Source organism: Dipodomys ordii, unplaced genomic scaffold, assembly GCF_000151885.1.
Source record: "Dipodomys ordii isolate 6190 unplaced genomic scaffold, Dord_2.0 Scaffold42, whole genome shotgun sequence".
Taxonomy (NCBI): domain Eukaryota; kingdom Metazoa; phylum Chordata; class Mammalia; order Rodentia; family Heteromyidae; genus Dipodomys; species Dipodomys ordii.
The window spans coordinates 9,813,796-9,833,291 of NW_012267258.1; the positions used below are offsets into that span (position 1 = coordinate 9,813,796).

At 39.1% G+C, this 19,496-nt stretch overlaps 1 protein-coding gene across 3 annotated transcripts in view; it reads right to left on the reverse strand.

The window, feature by feature from the left end:
• Positions 1 to 2,291: 2,291 nt before the first annotated feature.
• Lrrk2 (leucine-rich repeat kinase 2) overlaps positions 2,292 to 19,496 on the reverse strand; it is a 126,093-nt gene continuing 108,888 nt past the window's right edge. For 2 of the 3 annotated variants that reach the window (XM_013018814.1, XM_013018812.1), the window contains exons 44-51: positions 18,256 to 18,450; positions 16,217 to 16,413; positions 14,523 to 14,595; positions 13,270 to 13,454; positions 8,437 to 8,589; positions 7,002 to 7,210; positions 3,910 to 3,981; positions 2,292 to 2,949 (exon numbers count right to left, since the gene is read on the reverse strand). In XM_013018814.1, the coding sequence (XP_012874268.1) occupies positions 2,828 to 2,949; positions 3,910 to 3,981; positions 7,002 to 7,210; positions 8,437 to 8,589; positions 13,270 to 13,454; positions 14,523 to 14,595; positions 16,217 to 16,413; positions 18,256 to 18,450 (1,206 nt within the window). In that variant the 3' untranslated portion in view covers positions 2,292 to 2,827. The remainder of the gene's footprint in view (positions 2,950 to 3,909; positions 3,982 to 7,001; positions 7,211 to 8,436; positions 8,590 to 13,269; positions 13,455 to 14,522; positions 14,596 to 16,216; positions 16,414 to 18,255; positions 18,451 to 19,496) is intronic. The other variant, XM_013018813.1, reaches the window with a different exon arrangement.

Sequence of the window (19,496 nt, forward strand, 5' to 3'; positions counted from 1 at the left end):
AGGGAAGCTTTGGGGGGTAGTTATGAAGGATCTGAGTGGTCACACATTGGTGTGCTACCTGCTCACAGTGTTGCAAACCCAACTCCGATAACCTAGGCAGAGGATTCCTTCCATTCAGTAGCCTTCAAGAGCTAACACTATTGCTTTCTCAGATTCTCCTTGTTAGCCATTAGTTTGTTCTGGTGCAATTCCTGCCCAACAATACAAAGGACTGCTAGAGAGTGGAGCTTCCCTAGGAACCTCTGACTGATCACTGAACCCCTGGTTCTGAAAGAAAGCCTGGTCTCCACGCTCAGCTCCCTTTATCCTCTTCTTTCTAGAAAGTGGGTAAATGACTGATGCAGTGTTACAAAGGAGGAAAAGGTTCTCTAGACATTTGGGCAACTTGACTCAGTTGACTGAACTAGTAAGTAACTGGAAATTTAGACCCAGTTCTTTCTAATTCATAATGTTTTTCTTTTTCTTTTCGGGGCAACTATGGGGGCCTGAAATCAGGGCCTGGCACTGCTAATTTTTTTTGGGGGGGCCGATCGTGGGACCTGAACTCTAGGCCTGGACGCTGTCCCTCAGCTCTTTAGCTCAAGGCTAGCACTCTACCACTTGTGCCACAGCACCACTTCCGGCTTTTTTCTTTTTGCTTATGTGGTGCTGAGGAATCGAACCCAGGGCCTTATGCATGCAAGGCAAGTGCTCTACCACTGAGCCACCTTCCCAGCCCTGCTGTCTAATTTTCATTTACTTTTCTCAAGGCTTGTGCTCTGCTCCTTGAACCCTTCTCCACTTCTGACTTTTTGAGGGCTAAACTGGAGATAAGCATCTGATGGATTTCTCTGTCTGGGCTGGCTTTGAACTGATCTGAGCCTCCTACGTAACGGATTACAGTTGTGAGCCATGGGTGCTTGGCTGCTTTTTGTTTATTTTTTTTAAAAAGAAACTGCCCTTGCCTAGCGAGCAAAAGGGCCTGTGTTCATTCCCCAGTACCACAAAAAATAGACACCTCAAAGTCATTGAATTTCCAGCATGTAGGCTGGCTTTTTTCCTATTGTGGTAGAGTATGCTTTAAATCAGTTGTGGCTCATGTATAACAAATAACATAGGGAAAATCCTTTGCACTGTACACTGTCATAGATTCTTTTCATGTACCTTAACTCAGAAGATGAACTTGTTATTGAAAACATCTTCCTTCTTTTCATCCTAACACCCTTTCTCTAAGTTTGGTATCCTCATGATCTCCTGATACAAATGCATACATACAATATATGCATATCTTGCATGTCCAGTCACTTAGATTTCTCCAATTCTATGGTTAAATTCTGATGGAATGGGAAGCTATCACAAATTTCAGTTCTTGATATGACACCTTACTGAAAACTTTTGTTCCAGCAAGCTTCCTGTGGCTCACTCCTATAACTTTACTCAGGAGACTGAGATCGGAGGATTGCAGTTCAAAGCCAGCATGGGCAGGAAAGTCTATGAAACTCATCTCCAATTAAGCACTCAAAAGCTGAAAGTGTGTTAGCCATGCGACGGTGGCTTTATGTCTGTAATCCTAGCTACTCAGGAGGCTGAGATCTGAGGATTGCGGTTCAAAGCCAGCCCAGGCAGGAAAGTCCGTGAAACTCTTATTGCCAATAAACCACTAGAAAACCAGAAGTGGCGCTGTAGCTCAAGTGGTAGAGCGCTTGCCTTGAGCTGAAGAGTGCAGGGGCAGCACTCAGGCCCAGAGTTCAAGCCCCACAACCAAAAAAAAAAAAAAGCTGAAAGTGTGGCTCAAGTGATACATGATCTGTTTTAAGTAAAAAGCCAAGCAAGTACATAAGGTCTTGAGTTCAAGCTCCAGTACCAGCATGTACACACACACACACACACACACACACAAAGAGCCCAAAAACATATCACTTGACTGAATGTTATATTTATATTAGTTATACAAATCTCAGGGTGTCCAGACTTAAACATAAAATAGAAAAACTGTGGCTGGGAATGTGGTAGAATGCTTGCCTAGCATGCGTGAAGCCCTGGGTTCAATTCCTCAATACCACATAAACAGAAAACACTGGAAGTGATGCCATGGCTCAAGTAGTAGAGTGCTAGTCTTGAGTATGGAGAGGCTCAGGGACAGTGCCCAGGCCCTGAGTTTAAGCCCCAGGATTGGCAAAAAAGAAAAAAAAATAGAAAAACTGGGAAAAGAGTGACTGGGTATTTCCTGGATTTTATATTTTCTTATTAGTAGCTTTTTCTTTTAGATGAAGTTATATGAGATGCACTGTTCACATCAGTCACAAAGAAAACCATGTCCCAATGGAAAGCTTTATTAGTGAAAATTCCACTTGACAATTCATAATCATATATTATAGTGCAATATTGTAAGAAAGCCAACAAAGAATGCGTTACACAGGAAATTGCCCAATTATTTTTAATCTACTACGCAGAACCTCAAGAAAGGAAGTAAGCAACAGTCCGACCTTAAGCAAGAATCTTAAACAAAGTTTACCTTGCATACAGATAGCAAAACAAAAGCAAAAATTACTTTTCTATTTTAGTCAGTATTTCAATTAAGTCTTCTAAGGATTTCTTTGAATTAATCTGCCATACTAATTAAGGTACATAGGAAATAGAACACTTTTTTAAAATAGTTCTATAAAACATACTTTTACTTGTTACTATTTTACATATATTTAAATTAAAAGTATAACATATAAACATTCCTTCATATACACATGAGTCATCTCAAAAAGTGGAAGTGCCCTTTTCAAATGTAAACATTTTAAAAGACATATTTACAAAAGAATCATTTCCTATGCAAAGTCAGAGACTTCTAATCCTTCTATTCAATGGATGTTTTTCTCATTTTTTCAGCTAATTCTTTCCTCATTTCAATGTGTTTTTCCAAATTTTGCACTTCATGTGGAAGATTGATATCCCAAATAGATAAGCAAGACTGTATCTCTAGAAAGAAGAAAAAAATGAAATTCAGTTTCAAAGATCCACCAAGAACACATTTTCATTTCTTTTGTTCATTTATATTTAGCTGAGTTGGAGACATCCACACAGCCATAAATAGGTTATAAATAATATCACTTATTATTATTATCAGCATTTATATTAAAAGCAATTCTGAAAAAATATTGATTCAATATAAACTACTGAATTTCAAGAAGAGAGTGGAAATTCCATACTCTGCCATTCCATGTACTGAAAGAAATAGAGCCATCCAAATGGTGTACAACATTAAACCTTATATGGACATAGGTGAGTTATAAGGAAAATATTCATATTTAATTTAAATTATAGATAGTTATTTCTCATTTTACATCTGAAAAGGTATTTAGTACTCCTAAATTATTGAGACAATTTTGAAAATTATGTCAATTACTCATCTTATAGGTGAACTTCTTGGTGAACTATCAATTAAAAAACTGAAAAAACTGGGAAAGAATAAGGGAAAGGGTGAGGCTGTCCCAAAAGAAATGTAATCATTACCTGATTTATGTAACTGTAACCCTTCTTTACATCACCATTATAACAATTTTTAAAGGAAAAATAAATAAAAATAATAAAATAAAATGCTGAAAATAGCCAGAGATTGGTGGCTCATGTTTATAATCCTAGCTACTCAGGAGGCTGAGATTTGAGGATCATGGGTTGAGGCCAGCCATGGAAGAAAAGTCCATAACATTCTTATGTCCAGTTAACCAGCTAAAATCTAGAAGTAGAGTTATGGTTAGAGGGATAGAGAGCCAGCCTGGAGTGAAAAGGCCAACCAAGAGCAAGAGAACCTGAGTTCAAGCCTAGTAGTGGCAAAAAAAAAACCAAAACACTGAAAGTAAAATTTTAGTAAATTTATAAAACATAGCATGTGGACTTCTCTGTCAATTACCTTGAATATAGTACCCCCTTCAATATTACCTTTTTGTTGTTGAGTACCTTCAGTACTTTTCTGTTTGTACCCCAAAACCAGCATGACATTTTTAAGGCTTCCTGTAGCAAGACAAAATATAAGAATTACCTGTTAAAACAATATATTAAACTGGATGGAAAAAAGTACAGTTGTCCCTGTCTATTTTAAGACACAAATATTGGAATGGAATTTATAATCCCCCTTTTTTTTTGTTGTTGGCGTGCAGCTTGAACTCTGGGCTTGGGCACTGTCCCTGACTCTTCAGCTCAAAGCTAGAACTCTACCACCTGAGCCACAGCGCCGCTTCCATTTTTCTGGTGGTTAACTAGAGATAAAAGTCTCCTGGACTTTCCTGCCCAGGCTGGCTTTGAACCACAATCCTCAGATGTCAACCTCTTGAGTAGCTAGGATTACAGGCGTGAGCCATGACACCTGGCAATCCTGTATTTTTAGGTGCTATTTCCATTGCATTGAATAAAAATACTCTTCAAGAAGACCAACACTTTTATGAAAGAAAAGTTGTAATATTCTTTGCTTCAATTCGAATGTGTTTTTCTTGAGTGAAAATGCTAAAGGATAGTGTCTAGGCCTAGAATTCAAGCCCCAGTACTTACACACACACACACACACACACCAAGCACAACCCCTGTGTGTTGGAATGTCCGATGAACAAGAAAGAGCAGAGGAAATAGCAAGTGAGGGACATGGCCAACATGTGGATGAGTGTCACAGGGGCTTGACAATGAAGAGTCCCTACACTTCACAAGAGACCCCAAAAGGCAGAGGAGCAGTGTCCTCAAAGGGGTCATTATAAAACAGAGCTTATAGGAGTCAGTGCTTTCTAAATCCTGACAATGTGGGCACTCACACACCAGTCTGTATCTAGGAAGGATCGTGAATTACCATTTGTCTTTAACTTCACTATTTTCTAATCCACTCTGTTAAAGCAGTTAACTTTGCTAGGTTAGCCAAATTGTCCCATTTTTGGTTTGCTTTAGACACCAAATAAGGTCATGCAATATGGCCAATAATCTAAATGAATACTGACCACATTCTTTGTTTTTTTTTTGTTTGTTTGGTGACATAAACTAAGTGATCATTTCTGATTTTTTTCTAGTCATGACCCCATTTTTCCATCCTCAAAAAATTCTAGATGATATGCTTATCTCACTTAATTCAACTTCTATATGTTTGGTTTAAAAAAAAAAAGTCAGTCATAGCCAGGCACCTGTGGCTCATGCTTGTAATCCTAGCTACTCAGGAGGCTGACATCTGAGGATCGCAGTTCAAAGCCAGCCCGAGCAGAAAAGTCCTTATCTCCAATGAACCACTCAAAAACAAGAAGTGGTGCTGTGGCTCAAAGTTAGCCTTGAGCACAAAAAGGCTTGGGACAGCGCCCAGGCCCAGAGTTCAAGCCCCACCAAAAAAAAAAAGCCATTCATAATTCACTGAAATATCACCATAAATTTTCAGTCATGAGCAGCCAACCTTTGGGTCCTAATATACAATGATGTTCAATTTGAGGATGTAACTACATTGGTGGGAGTGAACTCAGAGGAGAGCCCACTGGATCAACTACTGTGTGAACACAATATCCCAATAACTCACAATCACTAGAGCATCGACTTCTTCCTCCTGGGCCAAGTTATCATCCAGAAATAACGAGTAGCCACGAAGCAAGAAAAATATCTGTTCCTTAATATTCTCTTCACCATGGCTAAACACTTTATTACTGATTTCCTAAGTTAAATAAAAACTCTCCTTTTTTCGGATCTATCTCCCTACAGTGTGAAATTTGTAATCATCTTTAAACATACAATCACTGTTTTCTAACTGAAATTACTAAAGAAAGATAAAGATATATTTATGTGGGAAATATATTTGTAGATTTCACATGCTATGTCATGATTTCTTCACATTTAAGTCAAAAAGGAGAAACAATGCCAGGTGCCAATGGTTCATGCCTGTAATCCTAACTACTCAGGAGGCTGAGATTTGAGGATAATGATTCAAAGCCAGTACAGGCAGGAAAGTCTATAGATTTTTTATCTCTAATTGACCAACAAAAAGCTGGAAGTGGAACTGTGGCTCAAGTGGTAAAGCACTAGCCTTGAGCAAAAAGGTCAGGGATAGTGCCCAGGCCCTGAGTTCAAGCCCCAGAACTGGCACCAAAAGGAAAAATTAAGATGAAGAGTAGACATAAAAGCATGAACAAAACCTAGCTTAGACTCATTAAAAAAACATAGAAAAAACTGCATAGAATTACCCTATGATACCATGCTTATATATTTATCTGTGAAAGTACAAGGATGCAGTAAAAACATTTGCCCATCCATGGTCATTGCTGCACAATTATGGTAACAGCAGATGCTCTACGATGCTAAGAGGGTCAAGAAAATGTAGTGATCTGTCCATAGTTGTAGATTGTGGGGTTCAGCCTATATAGCTATAAGAATACAAATTTCATTATAAATTGAAAAAAATGAAAATTTGTTAAAAGATATGGAAAGCTTGACTATGCACAAAATAAACATTTGTTTTTTAACTTCTTCAGTGAAAAATAAAAATACATTCAATATCATGTATTTTCCAATTTCACTTTAGTTATAAAAGATAAAAGCAGCTGGTAGCTAATGCCTGCAATCCCAGCTATTCAGGAGACTGAGATCCAAGGAAGATGGTCCAAAGCCAGACCAGGGAAGAAAAGTCCATAAGATTCTTAGCTCCAATTAATGACCACCACCAAAACAAAATCCAAAAGTGGAAGTAGACATGTGGCTCCAGTGGTAGAAAGCCAACCTTGAGCAAAAATGTCAAGCAAGAAGACAAGGCCCTGAGTTCAAACCTCAGTAGTGCACACATAAATGAAGTTGTACATTTCTTGGCTCAGCTGTAGTCATTTGCTTCTCTTATAGGATGGAGGGCATCTATATATTTAAAATATCTTTAATATATTTTTTAAATATTCAAATGCTATGTCTCCTTCTGGAAACTTCTAAGACACTACAAATAACAGTAGAGATGGAAACTTTAAGGTTTTCTTTTTCAAGAAGTACAGTTTCAGAAGACATAAAAACAATCTAAAGGTAAAGAAACTTGCCTAACTGTGCTGTCACCATGACTCGAACGGAATCACAGAAGTTGTTAATTATCCGTATAATTCGCCGCGTGGAAAGATCCAGAAGTAAAATATGGCCTCCTCCAGTTCCTATCCAGAGCGCTGTGTTCTTCTGAAGGCAGAGGGCCTTCACTCTCCCAGCATAACACAGATTGTGCTTTGATTCCTTGCTTATTTTTATCATGACTTCTCTAGAACCATGAAGAAAGCAAGCATTAATAGCACCATCAACAAGACTAGAATAAGTGTCTCTATATATTCACATGTATTAACGCCTTAAATCATGAACACAGGGGGGGGAAGGGGGGGAAGGAGAAGGATTGGGATTGGGGGGAGGGGGGAGGCTGGGAAGGGATGTGAAGGGTAAACAAAAGGGGGAGGCTGCAATGCTTGGTAAGACATGTACGCATTATCCTGCCCATGTAATTGTAACCCCTCTGTACAGTATCTTCACAAATAAAATAAAAACAAAAAACAAAAAATCATGAACACAGGACATTAGTCATGCATTAATAATTGGTTCCAAGACCTAACCCTGCACTGTAGTTACCAAAATCTCAAGTTCCTTACATAAAACAACCTATTACTGGGGCTGGGAAGGTAGCTCAGTGGTAGAGTGCTTGCCTTGCATGCATGAGGCCCTGGGTTCGATTCCTGAGTGACACATAAGCAAAAAGAAAAAAAGCTGGAAGTGGCACTGTGGCTCAAGTGGTAGAGCGCTAGCCTTGAGCTGAAGAGCTGAGGGACAGTGCCCAGGCCCAGAGTTCCCATGACCGGACCCCCCCACCCCCAAAAAAACCTACTACTGGCAGACAACTTAACACACATCTTCCTGAATACTTTAAATAATCTAAAAAAATGTGTCTTAGTACTGGAGCTGGAACTCAAGGCCTCAAGCTTTTATTGAACTTTTTGACTCAGACTGGTACTTTACCACTTGAACCATAGCTCCACATCTGGCTTTTCCAACTGGTTAATTGGAGATAAGAATATCACAGACTTCTTTTTGTTTTTATTTTGGCTGGCTTCGAACCTTGATCCTCAGCTCTCAGCCTCCTGAGTAGCTAGGATTACAGGCATGAGCCTGTATTAAGATTTAATATTATGAAATAAGTAAATGTACAACACCCAATTCAGGGCGTCCATTTGTAACAGCACTTTTTTTTTCATTTGAGAATGTTTTTCTCGGATCATGAAGAAGTCAAGTGTATCACATTATGATACTTTTATTTTCCCCAAACAAAATTCGCAGGATGCCAAAAGATGGTGCTAAGTAGTAGGAATGACTGTGTGTTTCTGAATTTCGTTAAAAAAAATTCTTTTGAAGCCACAGGCAGAGCAAGACATGGGTCTTCTGTAGATGCAACCTCACTTGTAAAGATATCTCTTACACATATAACATAAACAAGGAATTTACTTTAAAAACTGCACACAGTCTATTAGTTCACAGAGCTTTTCTGTCTTCTTGTCCCACACTTCCACAACTGGGCTGTTTTTCTTTGCAACATAGAGGGCTGTGTCTACAGCAACTGCTATGATGTTTGAATCACTGAAAGCTGCATAGGAAAACCTAGGGAGGAAAAAGAAGGTCAATAATGCATACAAAAGCTGGGCACTGGTGCCTCACACCTGTAATCCTAGCTATTCAGGAGGCTGAAATCTGAGGACTTCTGTTCAAAGCCAGCCTGGGCAGACCAATCTGTGAAATTCCTATCTCCAATTCACCAACACAAAGTGAGAAGTGGAGGTTCATCTCAAGTAGTAGAGCACTAACCTTGAAAGAAGAAGCTAAGAGAGAGTACAAGGCCCAGAGTTCAAGACCAACTACTGGTGCGTATGTGCATGCACGTGCGTGCACGCGCGCATACACACACACACACACACATCACAAAGTACATACAAAAGGACCTTATACTCGTTCTTAAACATGTAAAGCATTGGCACAGATTAAAAAAAAACTTCTTTGTGCAATTGTTTCCTATTCAAGCCAGTCTGAATTGAATATATAACTGTTAGTTACTTACTTTGGGCTACTCTATGTTGGTTCCTCTTGATGATATTAATAAAGATTATAACTAGTGTTCATTTTAAGGTTGAGTTCAAATTGTAATCCTACCTGCTTCTTATTTTTTTTAACTAGGATTGTTAGACAGGAGCTCTACCAGATCTTTTTAGAACTAGCTATTTTGAAATAGGGTCTCTCTCTCTTTGCCCATACCTAGACCTAAATCCCATTTATGTTGCCTGCTGTAGCTTGGGATGACAGAAGTACTTTGCCATGCCCAGCTTCTCCTGTTGAGATGGGGTCTTGCTAGGGCTTGCTTGGAATCATGATCCTTCCAATATCTGGGATGACGCACACCCACAACCATACTCACATATTGGTTGCCAAGGGGTCTCGACAATTGCTTTTGTCCAGGATGACCTCAAACCACAATCTTCCCTATCTTAGCCTCCTAACTTGCTAGAATTACAGGTGTGAGTCACAGTGCCTGGCTTTTATCTGCTTTTGTTTGTTTCTTTGTGCTAGCTCTGGGTCTTGAACTCAAGGCCTAGTGTTCTCCAATTCTGCTTTTTATATTTTATTATGGTTGGCACTTTACCATTTAAGCCACATCTCCACTTCTAGCTTTTTGACAGTTAATTGGAGATAATTGTCTCTTAGGTTTGTCTGGCTGAGCTGGCTCAAGCTGTGATCTTCAGATCTCAGCCTACTGAGTAGCTAGGATTATAGGCATGAGCCACCAATGCCCAGCTTTTTATCTGAGTCTTCATACAATGTTATGCTGTTTTTAACTTCTAAGTGAAATATCATTATATCTGTAACTTTGGGAGAGCACAATAAAAACCTTTGTCATAATGTTTGGAAAACTAAAAGTGCCATTTATATCTAGAATTATAAAACAAGAAACAGAATAGGGTATCTTTGCATGAACATAAGTCAGCCAAGCCATGAGGGAGAAATGAACTCCACCATCCAAACATAAAGATAAAGTACAATGGTTACCATATCTTCTATTAAAAAAAAAGATAATAACAAGCATTTTTTAATTCTCTGTCTTTGAATAAGAGACATTTGGAGCTATACACATTTCACAGATTTGGGGATACACACTTCATCTGTCTGCTGAGTTCTTTGTCTTTGCAATGTAACCTAAATGTCAGCTTCTTTAGATGTTCTTCTTTGACCTATGAAATTGTATCAGTTACTTTCCCACTAGGATAGCTGTAATCTTATCTCCTTATAGGATAGAATAGTGATCTATTATCACTAATAGATGCTTTCACTGCTAGACTGTAACTGTAATTTCTTAAGGCAGTTCAGTAGTGAGTTGTTTTTGTTTTGTTTCATGTTCTTGAACTCAGGCCCATGCACTCTTGCTTAGCTTTCTTGCTCAAAGCTGGTGCTCTATCACTTTAACTATACCTTCACTTCTGGCTTTTTGCTGGATAATTGGAGATAAGAATCTGTCAGAGCTGGGCGCTGGTGGCTCACGCCTGTAGTCCTAGCTATTCAGGAGGCTGAGATCTGAGGATCTCAGTTCAAAGCCAGCCTGGGCAGGAAAGTCTGTGAAACTCTTATCTCTAATAAACCACCAGAAAATCAGAAGTGGTGTCGTGGCTCAAGTGGTAGAGCACTCACCTTGAGCTGAAAAAGCTGAGGGAGAACGTTCAGGCCTAGAGTTCAAGCCCCACAACCGACCAAAAAGAAAAAAAAAGAATCTGTCAGATCTAGGTGCTAGTGGCACAAACCTGTAATTCTAGCTACTCAAGAGGCTGAGATCTAAGGACTGTGGTTCAAAGCCAGGCAGAAAAGTCTATGAGACTTTATCTCCAATAAACTACTCTGAAAAGCCAGAAGTAGTGTGTGGCTCAAGTGGTAGAGCATTAGCCTTGAGCACAAAGAGGCTCAGGGACAGTGCCCAAACCCTGAGTTTAAGCCCCAGGAACAGGAAAGAAAGAAAGAAGAAAGAAAGAGAGAAAGAGAAAAAGAGAGAGAGAAAGAAAGAGAGAAAGAAAGGAAGAGAGAAAGAAAGGAAGAGAGAAAGAGAGAGGGAAAGAAAGAGAGAGAAAGAAAGAAGGAAAGAAAGAAAGAAATTAAGGAAGAAAGAAGGAAAGAGAGAAAGAAAGAGAGAGAGAAAGAAAGAAAGAGAGAGAAAGAAAGAAAGAGAAAGAGAGAAAGAAAGAGAAAGAGAGAAAGAAAAAGAGAGAGAGAAAGAAAGAAAGAAAGAGAGAGAGAGAGAGAGAGAGAGAGAGGGGCTGGGAAGCTGGCTCAGTGGTAGAGCGCTTGCCTTGCATGCCTGAGGCCCTGGGTTCGATTCCTCAGCACCACATAAGAAAAAAAAAAGCCGGAAGTGGCGCTGTGGCTCAAGTGGTAGAGCGCTAGCCTTGAGCTGTGAGGGACAGCGCCCAGGCCCAGAGTTCAGGCCCCACAACTGGACCCAAAAAAAAAGAGAGAGAGAGAAAGAAAGAAAGAAAGAAAGAAAGAAAGAGAGAGAGAGAGAGAAAGAAAGAGAGAAAGAAAGAGAGAAAGAAAGAGAAAGAAAGAGAGAAAGAAAGAGAGAAAGAAGAAAAAGAGAAAGAAAGAGAGAAAGAAAGAGAGAAAGAAAGAGAAAGAAAGAAGGAAAGAAAGAAGGAGAGAGAGAAAGAAAGAGAGAAAGAAAGAAAGAGAGAGGGAGGGAGGGAGGGAGGAGGGAAGGAAGGAAGGAAGGAAGGAAGGAAGGAAGGAAGGAAGGAAGGAAGGAAGTCCAATAACATTATTTTAAGAGGATTATTGACACCTATCATCCCATAAAATGCTCTGAGATAAAATAGACGTAGATTTCTCTTTTAAAATGTTCTCATGATTATACTGAGCACTGGTCACTCGTGCCTGTAATCCTAGCTACTCTGGAAGCTAAAATCTGAGGATTATGATTCAAAGCCAGCCAAGGCAGCAAAGTCTGTGAGACTCTTATCTCCAGTTTGCTTTTAAAACATCAGGAGTGGATTTGTGGCACAAGTGGTACTAGTCAAGAGCAAAGGAAACCCTGGCACAGCCCCCAGGCCCTGAGTTCAATCCCCAGGACCACCCCCTTCTCCCTCTCACAGAAGGCTTCTCAGGCTTGTATAGCAGGCTTAAAAGTGGAAACAACAGCCAGAAGACAGCATCTAGCTACTCAAGAGGCTGAGATTTGAAGATTGTCATTCAAAGCCAGCTCAGGCAGAAAATTCTGATATCGTTTTACAGGGAAATGGATACATCTGGAGGAAATTTATATTGAGCTCAATGATAAAGGATGCATGTTTTCTTGCACACACACACACATACACACACCACACACACACATGCAGATACTGGAATTTTATTCATCCATCAGGAAGAACGATATTATGTCATTTGCAGAGAAATGGATGGACCTGGTAAATATTATGGTATGTGAGGTACAGAGAGACAAAGAGCACAGTTTTTCTCTCACATGGGAAAATTAGATCTAATTTTATAAATACACATGAAAATATATACAGGTCCCTATGCATATAGGTTGAAACATATTAACCTGAGCATGGTATATACGGGGGAGGATACCAATGGTGCAACTCCTTTGAACAACAAACCCAAGTTTCATGATATGGGCCAGGAAGCTGTGCCGTGAGGTATAGAGGTGGTGAGATCAAGAGAGGAATGAAGAGAGGAAGTGAGGGAAAATGTAGCCGTGATATTCAATGCACAGATGTGAAAATGGAACCAGGGAAACTGAGGGGATGGGTGGGGTTGGGAGACATGGAAAAGAGAAATGAAAAGGGTAAAAAACATAAACACATATATGTAAATACATGCAGGGTCATGTGTGTTTATGTAAATACATAGATGCAAATACATGCAGGGTCATATGCATCTATAAACACACTGAGTTCATTCAATGTATGGAGGAGTGAGATTCCATGGTGGAACACCATCAAACAATGAAGAGACAGTTTACTAGAGGAAGCTGAAGCACGTCTTGACTGCAGGGGTGGGGTTTAGTGGAAGGGGAGAGGATGAATGGAGAGAGGAAGGGAGGTGAATACCATCCCCAACTCAGTGTACACAAGTAGAAATGGAACTAGGAAACTTCATGTCATGGGTTGGGGCAGGTGTAGGCAGGAGGGGGCAAAATGATGGAGACAGCAACTGATCAGGATACACTGTTCACATAAAAGAACCATCAATTGCAAAAGAAAGAAAAGGCACAAGGTAAAGAAGCTGCTCAGAAGGAAAATAACTCACAGCTGGTTTGTCCTGGTCTCAATGAGTTTCTGAACGGAGAAGTCATTAGAGAATGAGAACACCTTCGTGCCGCATGCTCCCCACATGATGTGTTTCTCAGAGGAGATCATCGATTCACTCAAGCACATGAGTGGAGTGCTCGCATCTCCCAGGCTCAAAGTCTTCAAGGGAGCTGCTCCATTACACTTCAGCAACAAAGAGAAAACACATTCAGCGACTGGAATATCGGTGCAATCACAACCAAACACTGTAACATTTTGCACCTTCTACCACTACTTTCCATTTTACATGATTGGAGATGTTAAACATTCAATACACTGTTCAAAGTGCCTATGAAAACAGGGCTTGGTGAAATTAATATTCACTTCATGCAAAAAATTGTAAAAAAAACAATAACCTAATGATTAGAGTCTACTGCTGGCTCTCATAAGATTTTTAGTATCCATCAAAAGCTAGGAAGGGAAGCTTCCTAGCCAGTGGCTGATGCTTAGAATCCCAGATACTCAGGAAGCTGAGATATGAGAATTGTGACTTTCCCAGGCAGGAAAGTCCATGAGACTTTATCTCCAATCAATCACCAGAAAGCTAGAAGCGGAGTTGTGGCTCAAGTGGTACAGTGGTAGCCTTTAGAGAAAAAAAAAGCTCAGGAACAGCACCCAGTGAGTTCAAGCCCCAGGATCAGTATAAAACAAAACAAAACAAAAGCTATAAATGGGTAGCAATGGATCTACGGATGAATGAATATGCACAGGAATAAGCACTTCCATGACTAATAGGAAGGTAAAGAACAGAATGTTGGATGATTTCTTCAATATGAAAGAAAAAGTTAATGGCATGCCATAGTTTTTGTCCTGTGTGCATGTGTTTTTGTGTCTTGCTAGGAACTGATCCCAGGGCCACCTTCATAGTGAGCCTGTGCTCTGCTGAACTATGAAACTATAAATCAGATTACAAACTTAGGGATTCTTTGTTGTTTTACCTGCTTCACTCATATAAATTGCAATATTTCCATACCTACACTATAAATTAGATCTGTTATCAGGTTATATCACCTCATTCCTACAAAATACATTGGTAAATATAGTTTCTTCCAATTATTTACTATGTTCAAAATTTTATGAAATAATAAAAATGTAAAAAATAATATTTGATCAGCACTTATTAGGGAGTTGATAGTTACAGAGAAGTTACATAAGACATATGAAATCCATGTTTAAAATAGAACATTTGTAAGGAATATATTTGACATTTACCTTAACAGCTTTATCTTCAAAAATTGCTAAGTTACCATTAGCAGTTCCCACCAAAAGAAAATTTTTCTGCTTGCTAAAAGAAAAAAAGAAATAACAATGGTTTAAAGAAGAACATCTATGTTGACTAAGAAGACTTTCTAGTTCTCCCCAGCTTAAATAAAAGTCAGATTTGTTTCCGTAGACTTCCCTTTCTTAAAGCATTGACTTTTCAAACCTTTCTACTATAAATTATTTCTCTGTTCTGTTTAAGTGTAATTTTTTTTTGGATAGTCCTGAGGCTTGAACTCAGGGCCTGGGTGCTCAAGGCTAGTGCTCTACCATTTGAGTCACAGCTCTACTTCTGGCTTTTTGGGTTAGTTTATTGGAGATGAGTCTCACAGACTTTCTTTCCCAGGCTGGCTTTGAAGCATAATACTCAGATTTCAGCCTCCTGAATAGTTAGGATTACAGGTGTGAGCTACTGGCAATTGACCTGTAAATCTTTTTTTTTTTTAATATGATTCCTGGAGCACTGTCCCTTAGCTTTTGCATTTATGACTGGTACTCTACCTCTTTGGCCATATTCCACTTGTGGCTTTTTGCTGGTTAACTGGAGAGAAGAATTTCATGAACTTTCCTGCCCAGGCTGGCTTCAAACTGTGATACACAGCTCTCAATCTCCTGCATAGCTAGGATTATTGGAGGGAGCCACCAACTCCTGGCTGAAATGTAAATCTTTAGCTTACCCAATCTATTACCAGTTTTAGAACATAAGAAAGCTCTCCTTAAGGATTGGGAGCTATCTTTTTGAAATGTAATCCTCAAGGAAGACTTGACTTAGTTTCCCATTCTCGGGGGGAAGGAAGAGGCTTACCTTCAATAAGGGATTATTAGAAAAGGCAGGTAATCACATGAACAGTACTCCATCACCCATAATATCCTCGAATACCTTTTCACAACTGTAGCTCACAACTTCATTTTCAGTGTTTTTCCTGGTTAACTGGAGTCTTATGGACTTTGCTACCCAGGCTGTCTTTGAACTGTAATCCTCAGATCTCAGCCTCCAGAGTAACCAAGATTATAGTCATGAGCCACCAATACCCAGCCAAGATTGAATGTTAACAGCTCCAGATAATTATCCTGCCCAAAATGTTACAACTTCCATCTGATGACTGAAATGTTGCCATTTAGGAATATTTCATCAGAATAGTATCCCTATAAATGACAAGGGTTCAGTAAATTTTTAAAATCTATTAACAACTTATTAATTTGTGAAGTTGTTTCCCAGTGTAATAATTAGATTTTTTTAAAAAAGGTTAGACTGGCAATATAATAGAGACATATATACATACATACACACACATACACACACACACACACGTGTGTGCGCGCACACACACACACACACACACACACATTTTAAAGAATGAATACAAAGAAGCCCTACCAAGGTACACTGAAAGGAAGAACTGATAGAGCCCTGGATGAGGTGATAGCCCAAATAAATAGTTGACTAGTTTTATGATTGCTTCAGCTAAATCTAGATATAGAAAAAAAAACAAACATCAAAATGGCCTCTCCCAATTCCCTCAAAAAGGTAAGCCAGTGAGAAGTGTCTTAAAAAAAAGAAGCCTTTTCTGTAGCTTTAGCAACCATTTTGCACACCATTAAATCATCTCAAAGGTCTATGATTTTCCCCCACCTGACAGGCATACCTCTGCTTGGAAAAGCAATTACAATACAAACAAGTAATGGAATCAGTCATCTTTTCCAGTGAATGTCTTTTGGTCCGGTCTTCAGCATCAATGACCAGGAGAAGACCAGACTGAGTCCCTGACACGATCCAGCTCTCCTTTTCAGCAGGGAGATGCACAAAGGCCAAGCACAATATTCTACTGTCGGTAACTTCCTGCTTGAGAAAAGAAAATACAATTTAACAAGCTTGGTTTTCATTTCATTTGCTAGAATTTAATTCAGATAGAATTATCAATTAACATCACTCTTATTACATTTGCACGTTTACTTTTGAAAACAATGCCAATTTGTTGGAATTTTCAATAATATACAAGTTGCCTGGCAAATAAGGCTTTCCTATCTAGAAGGTATCTGAAACAGGTGAGCAAATGTAGTCGTTATATCTGATATGCACTATGAAAAAAATGAATGATCTAACTTGAGAGTAAGAATGAGAGGGGAAAAAATAAGGGGGGAAAATAAGGAAGAGTTGACATTGCCCAGGAAGCACTGTACTGATTACCTGGCTTATGAAATTGTAAGCTCTTTGTACAACTCCTTAAAAATAACAACAAAAAGGGCTAGGGGTATGGCTCAAGTAGTAAAATACCTACTCTAGTAAACTTAAGGCCCTGAGTTCAAAACCCAGGACTGCAAAAAAAAAGTATATATACATCTATATATATACACACACACATATATATGTGTATATACATATATATATATATATATATATGTACATTTAAACCCTTTTTAATGGACAAAATTAGCTGGGTACGAATGGATCACATGTGTAATCCTACCTACTCAGACAGCTGACAACTGAGGATCAAGTTCAAAGTCAGACCCGGAAAAAAGTCTGTGAGACTCATCTCCAATTAACCACCAAAAAGCCAGAAGTGAACCTGTGGGCTCAAATGTACAGTACCAGCCTTAAGAATATAAAGCTAAGGGACAGTGCCCAGGTCTTGAGTTTAAATAAATAAGTAGACTAATTTTGGACTAATTTTAACTAAAATTAAAAATTATAAAAATAACTGAATAAAGCCTAATCAAGTCATATTGCATAGAAACCACAGAAGATATGGTTTAGCCTTAAGCTTAAGTTTAGGCACAACATTTTTATTTGAAGGCAAAAATCAAAATGGTAGATTGCTTTTTTGTTGGTGGTAGTTGTGGGGTTTGAACTCAGGGCCTAGGCACTGTCCCTGAGATCTTTTGCTCAAGGCTAGCACTCTACCACTTTGAGCCACAGCTCCATTTCTGGGTTTTGAGTAATTAATTGGAGATAAAAGTCTCACAGGAACTTTTCTGCTCAGGCTGGCTTTGAACCACAATTCTCACATCTCAGCCTCCTAAGTATAAGTGAACCACTGGTGCCCCACTAGTGGGTTGCTTTCTAAGTGTAGAGATGTGTCTATTTTTCAGTGAAATTTATTGACCAATCTGGTAGAAGTCACTTCCAGATTCTTCAGCTGTATCTGTCTCCCACCTCCTGTGAGGGTTAGCTACTAACAGCTCTGGACTACTTTGCCCAGAGAATTCCCAGAGCTGAGGGTGCACTTCCCGCCTCCAGGCCAATGGCAGCCAATGACTGACATGTTAGTTTGAGAGACAGGTCGCTTGGTCTGCTGGTGGTAACATTCTGTGGTTCTGTTCACACAGCAGATCTCCTTGTGGGCAGAGACAAGAGTCAACTTCCTCAGTATCCATTTCTGCTATGCTTTTCTTCTCTACCTTCTGCCTTCTTTAATTCCTTCCAATCTTCTTGCTTTTTAAATCATTTGCATGGGATTATCTTGGGCTCTGTTTTTGGACACTGAGTTAAGGTACATATATACCTTTAATTATTTATTTATTTGTGTTTGAAAACCAAACAAAGACTAATTTCATATGAATACTTTTGTTCTAATGGAAAGTCAATTTAATAACACATCTAAATTGGCTCTTACTTGATTTCTTCCAGAGCAATTTTAGATACACTTAAAGATATTCTAATGTAAAGAGTGTTCCAACTTACCTCAGTAATGTGTTCTTCTGTGTTTAAGTCAAGAAAGGAGAGCTGGCCTTTGTCACTGTGCCCACAGCCTAACCAAATGCTCACATTCTTGCCATTCGAATTTGTAGCAACCATGCATTCAGCTATAATGTTTTCCGGTATGGAAATGTGCTTCATCAGACAGATTAACTCAGCTGAATTCAGAATGTCAAAGACCTAAGAAAGTTGAAAGATAAAACATCACTTGTCAAGTGTCCACACTTCTTCTTTAAAAAGGTCAAATATAAAACTACTACTCAGGAGGCTTAGACCAGAAGACAGAAATTCAAACCCAGCCTGGGCAGAAAAGTTTATGAGATTCTTATCTCCAGTTAAAATGAGTGGAAAAAACTGAAAGGGGACATGTGGCTTAAGCAGTAGAGTGTCAGACTTGAGTGAAAAAATCTAAGGCAGAGTATGAAGGAAACTGAGTTCAAAGCCCAGTACTGGCACAAAAAAACTGAAAATAAACTACAAGAAAAAAAAGAATAGTTAGACTTAATATCATAATTGTCCATAGATTTGGTATAAATCAAATCCAAAGCATAATGTGTTCATCCTAAGATTTAAATGCAAGCGTAAGTAAGTTTTATGTAGAATTAAGCTCAAGAATAGCCAATACTTTCCACCATGAGAAAAACAAGCAAGGAGAGTGCATTACTACGAAAGCTACAAAAAGCTGTCCAGTGTAAGGGAATGTGTGTGTGTGTGTGTGTGTGTGTGTGTGTGGAAATAGCTATCTCTTATAATTGGGTACATCTGGCCAATGGGTAGAAGAACAGGAATGAATAAGTAAGGGAAGCTGGAAAAATCAGTTTTTTTCCACAGGGAAATGGGAAATTGAACCCAGATAAAAAAAAATATCAATTCTAGAAGCTGGGAAGATGGCTCAGTGGTAGAGCGCTTGCCTTGCATGCCTGAGGCCCTGGTTTCGATTCCCCAGCACCACATAAGCAAAAAGAAAAAAGCCGGAAGTGGCGCTGTGGCTCAAGTGGTAGAGCACTAGCCTTGAGCTGAAGAGCTGAGGGACAGTGCCCAGGCCCAGAGTTCAGGCCCCACGACTGGACCCAACATATATATCAATTCTAGATGGATTAAAATGTAAATTAAAAGCAAAATTGTTTAATTTTTGAAGAAACAAAGTATTTTTTTGTGAATTCATGAAAATGACTTCTTAAAATAAGCCCTGAAAGGTAATGGTTAAATGTGTTCATATTAAAATC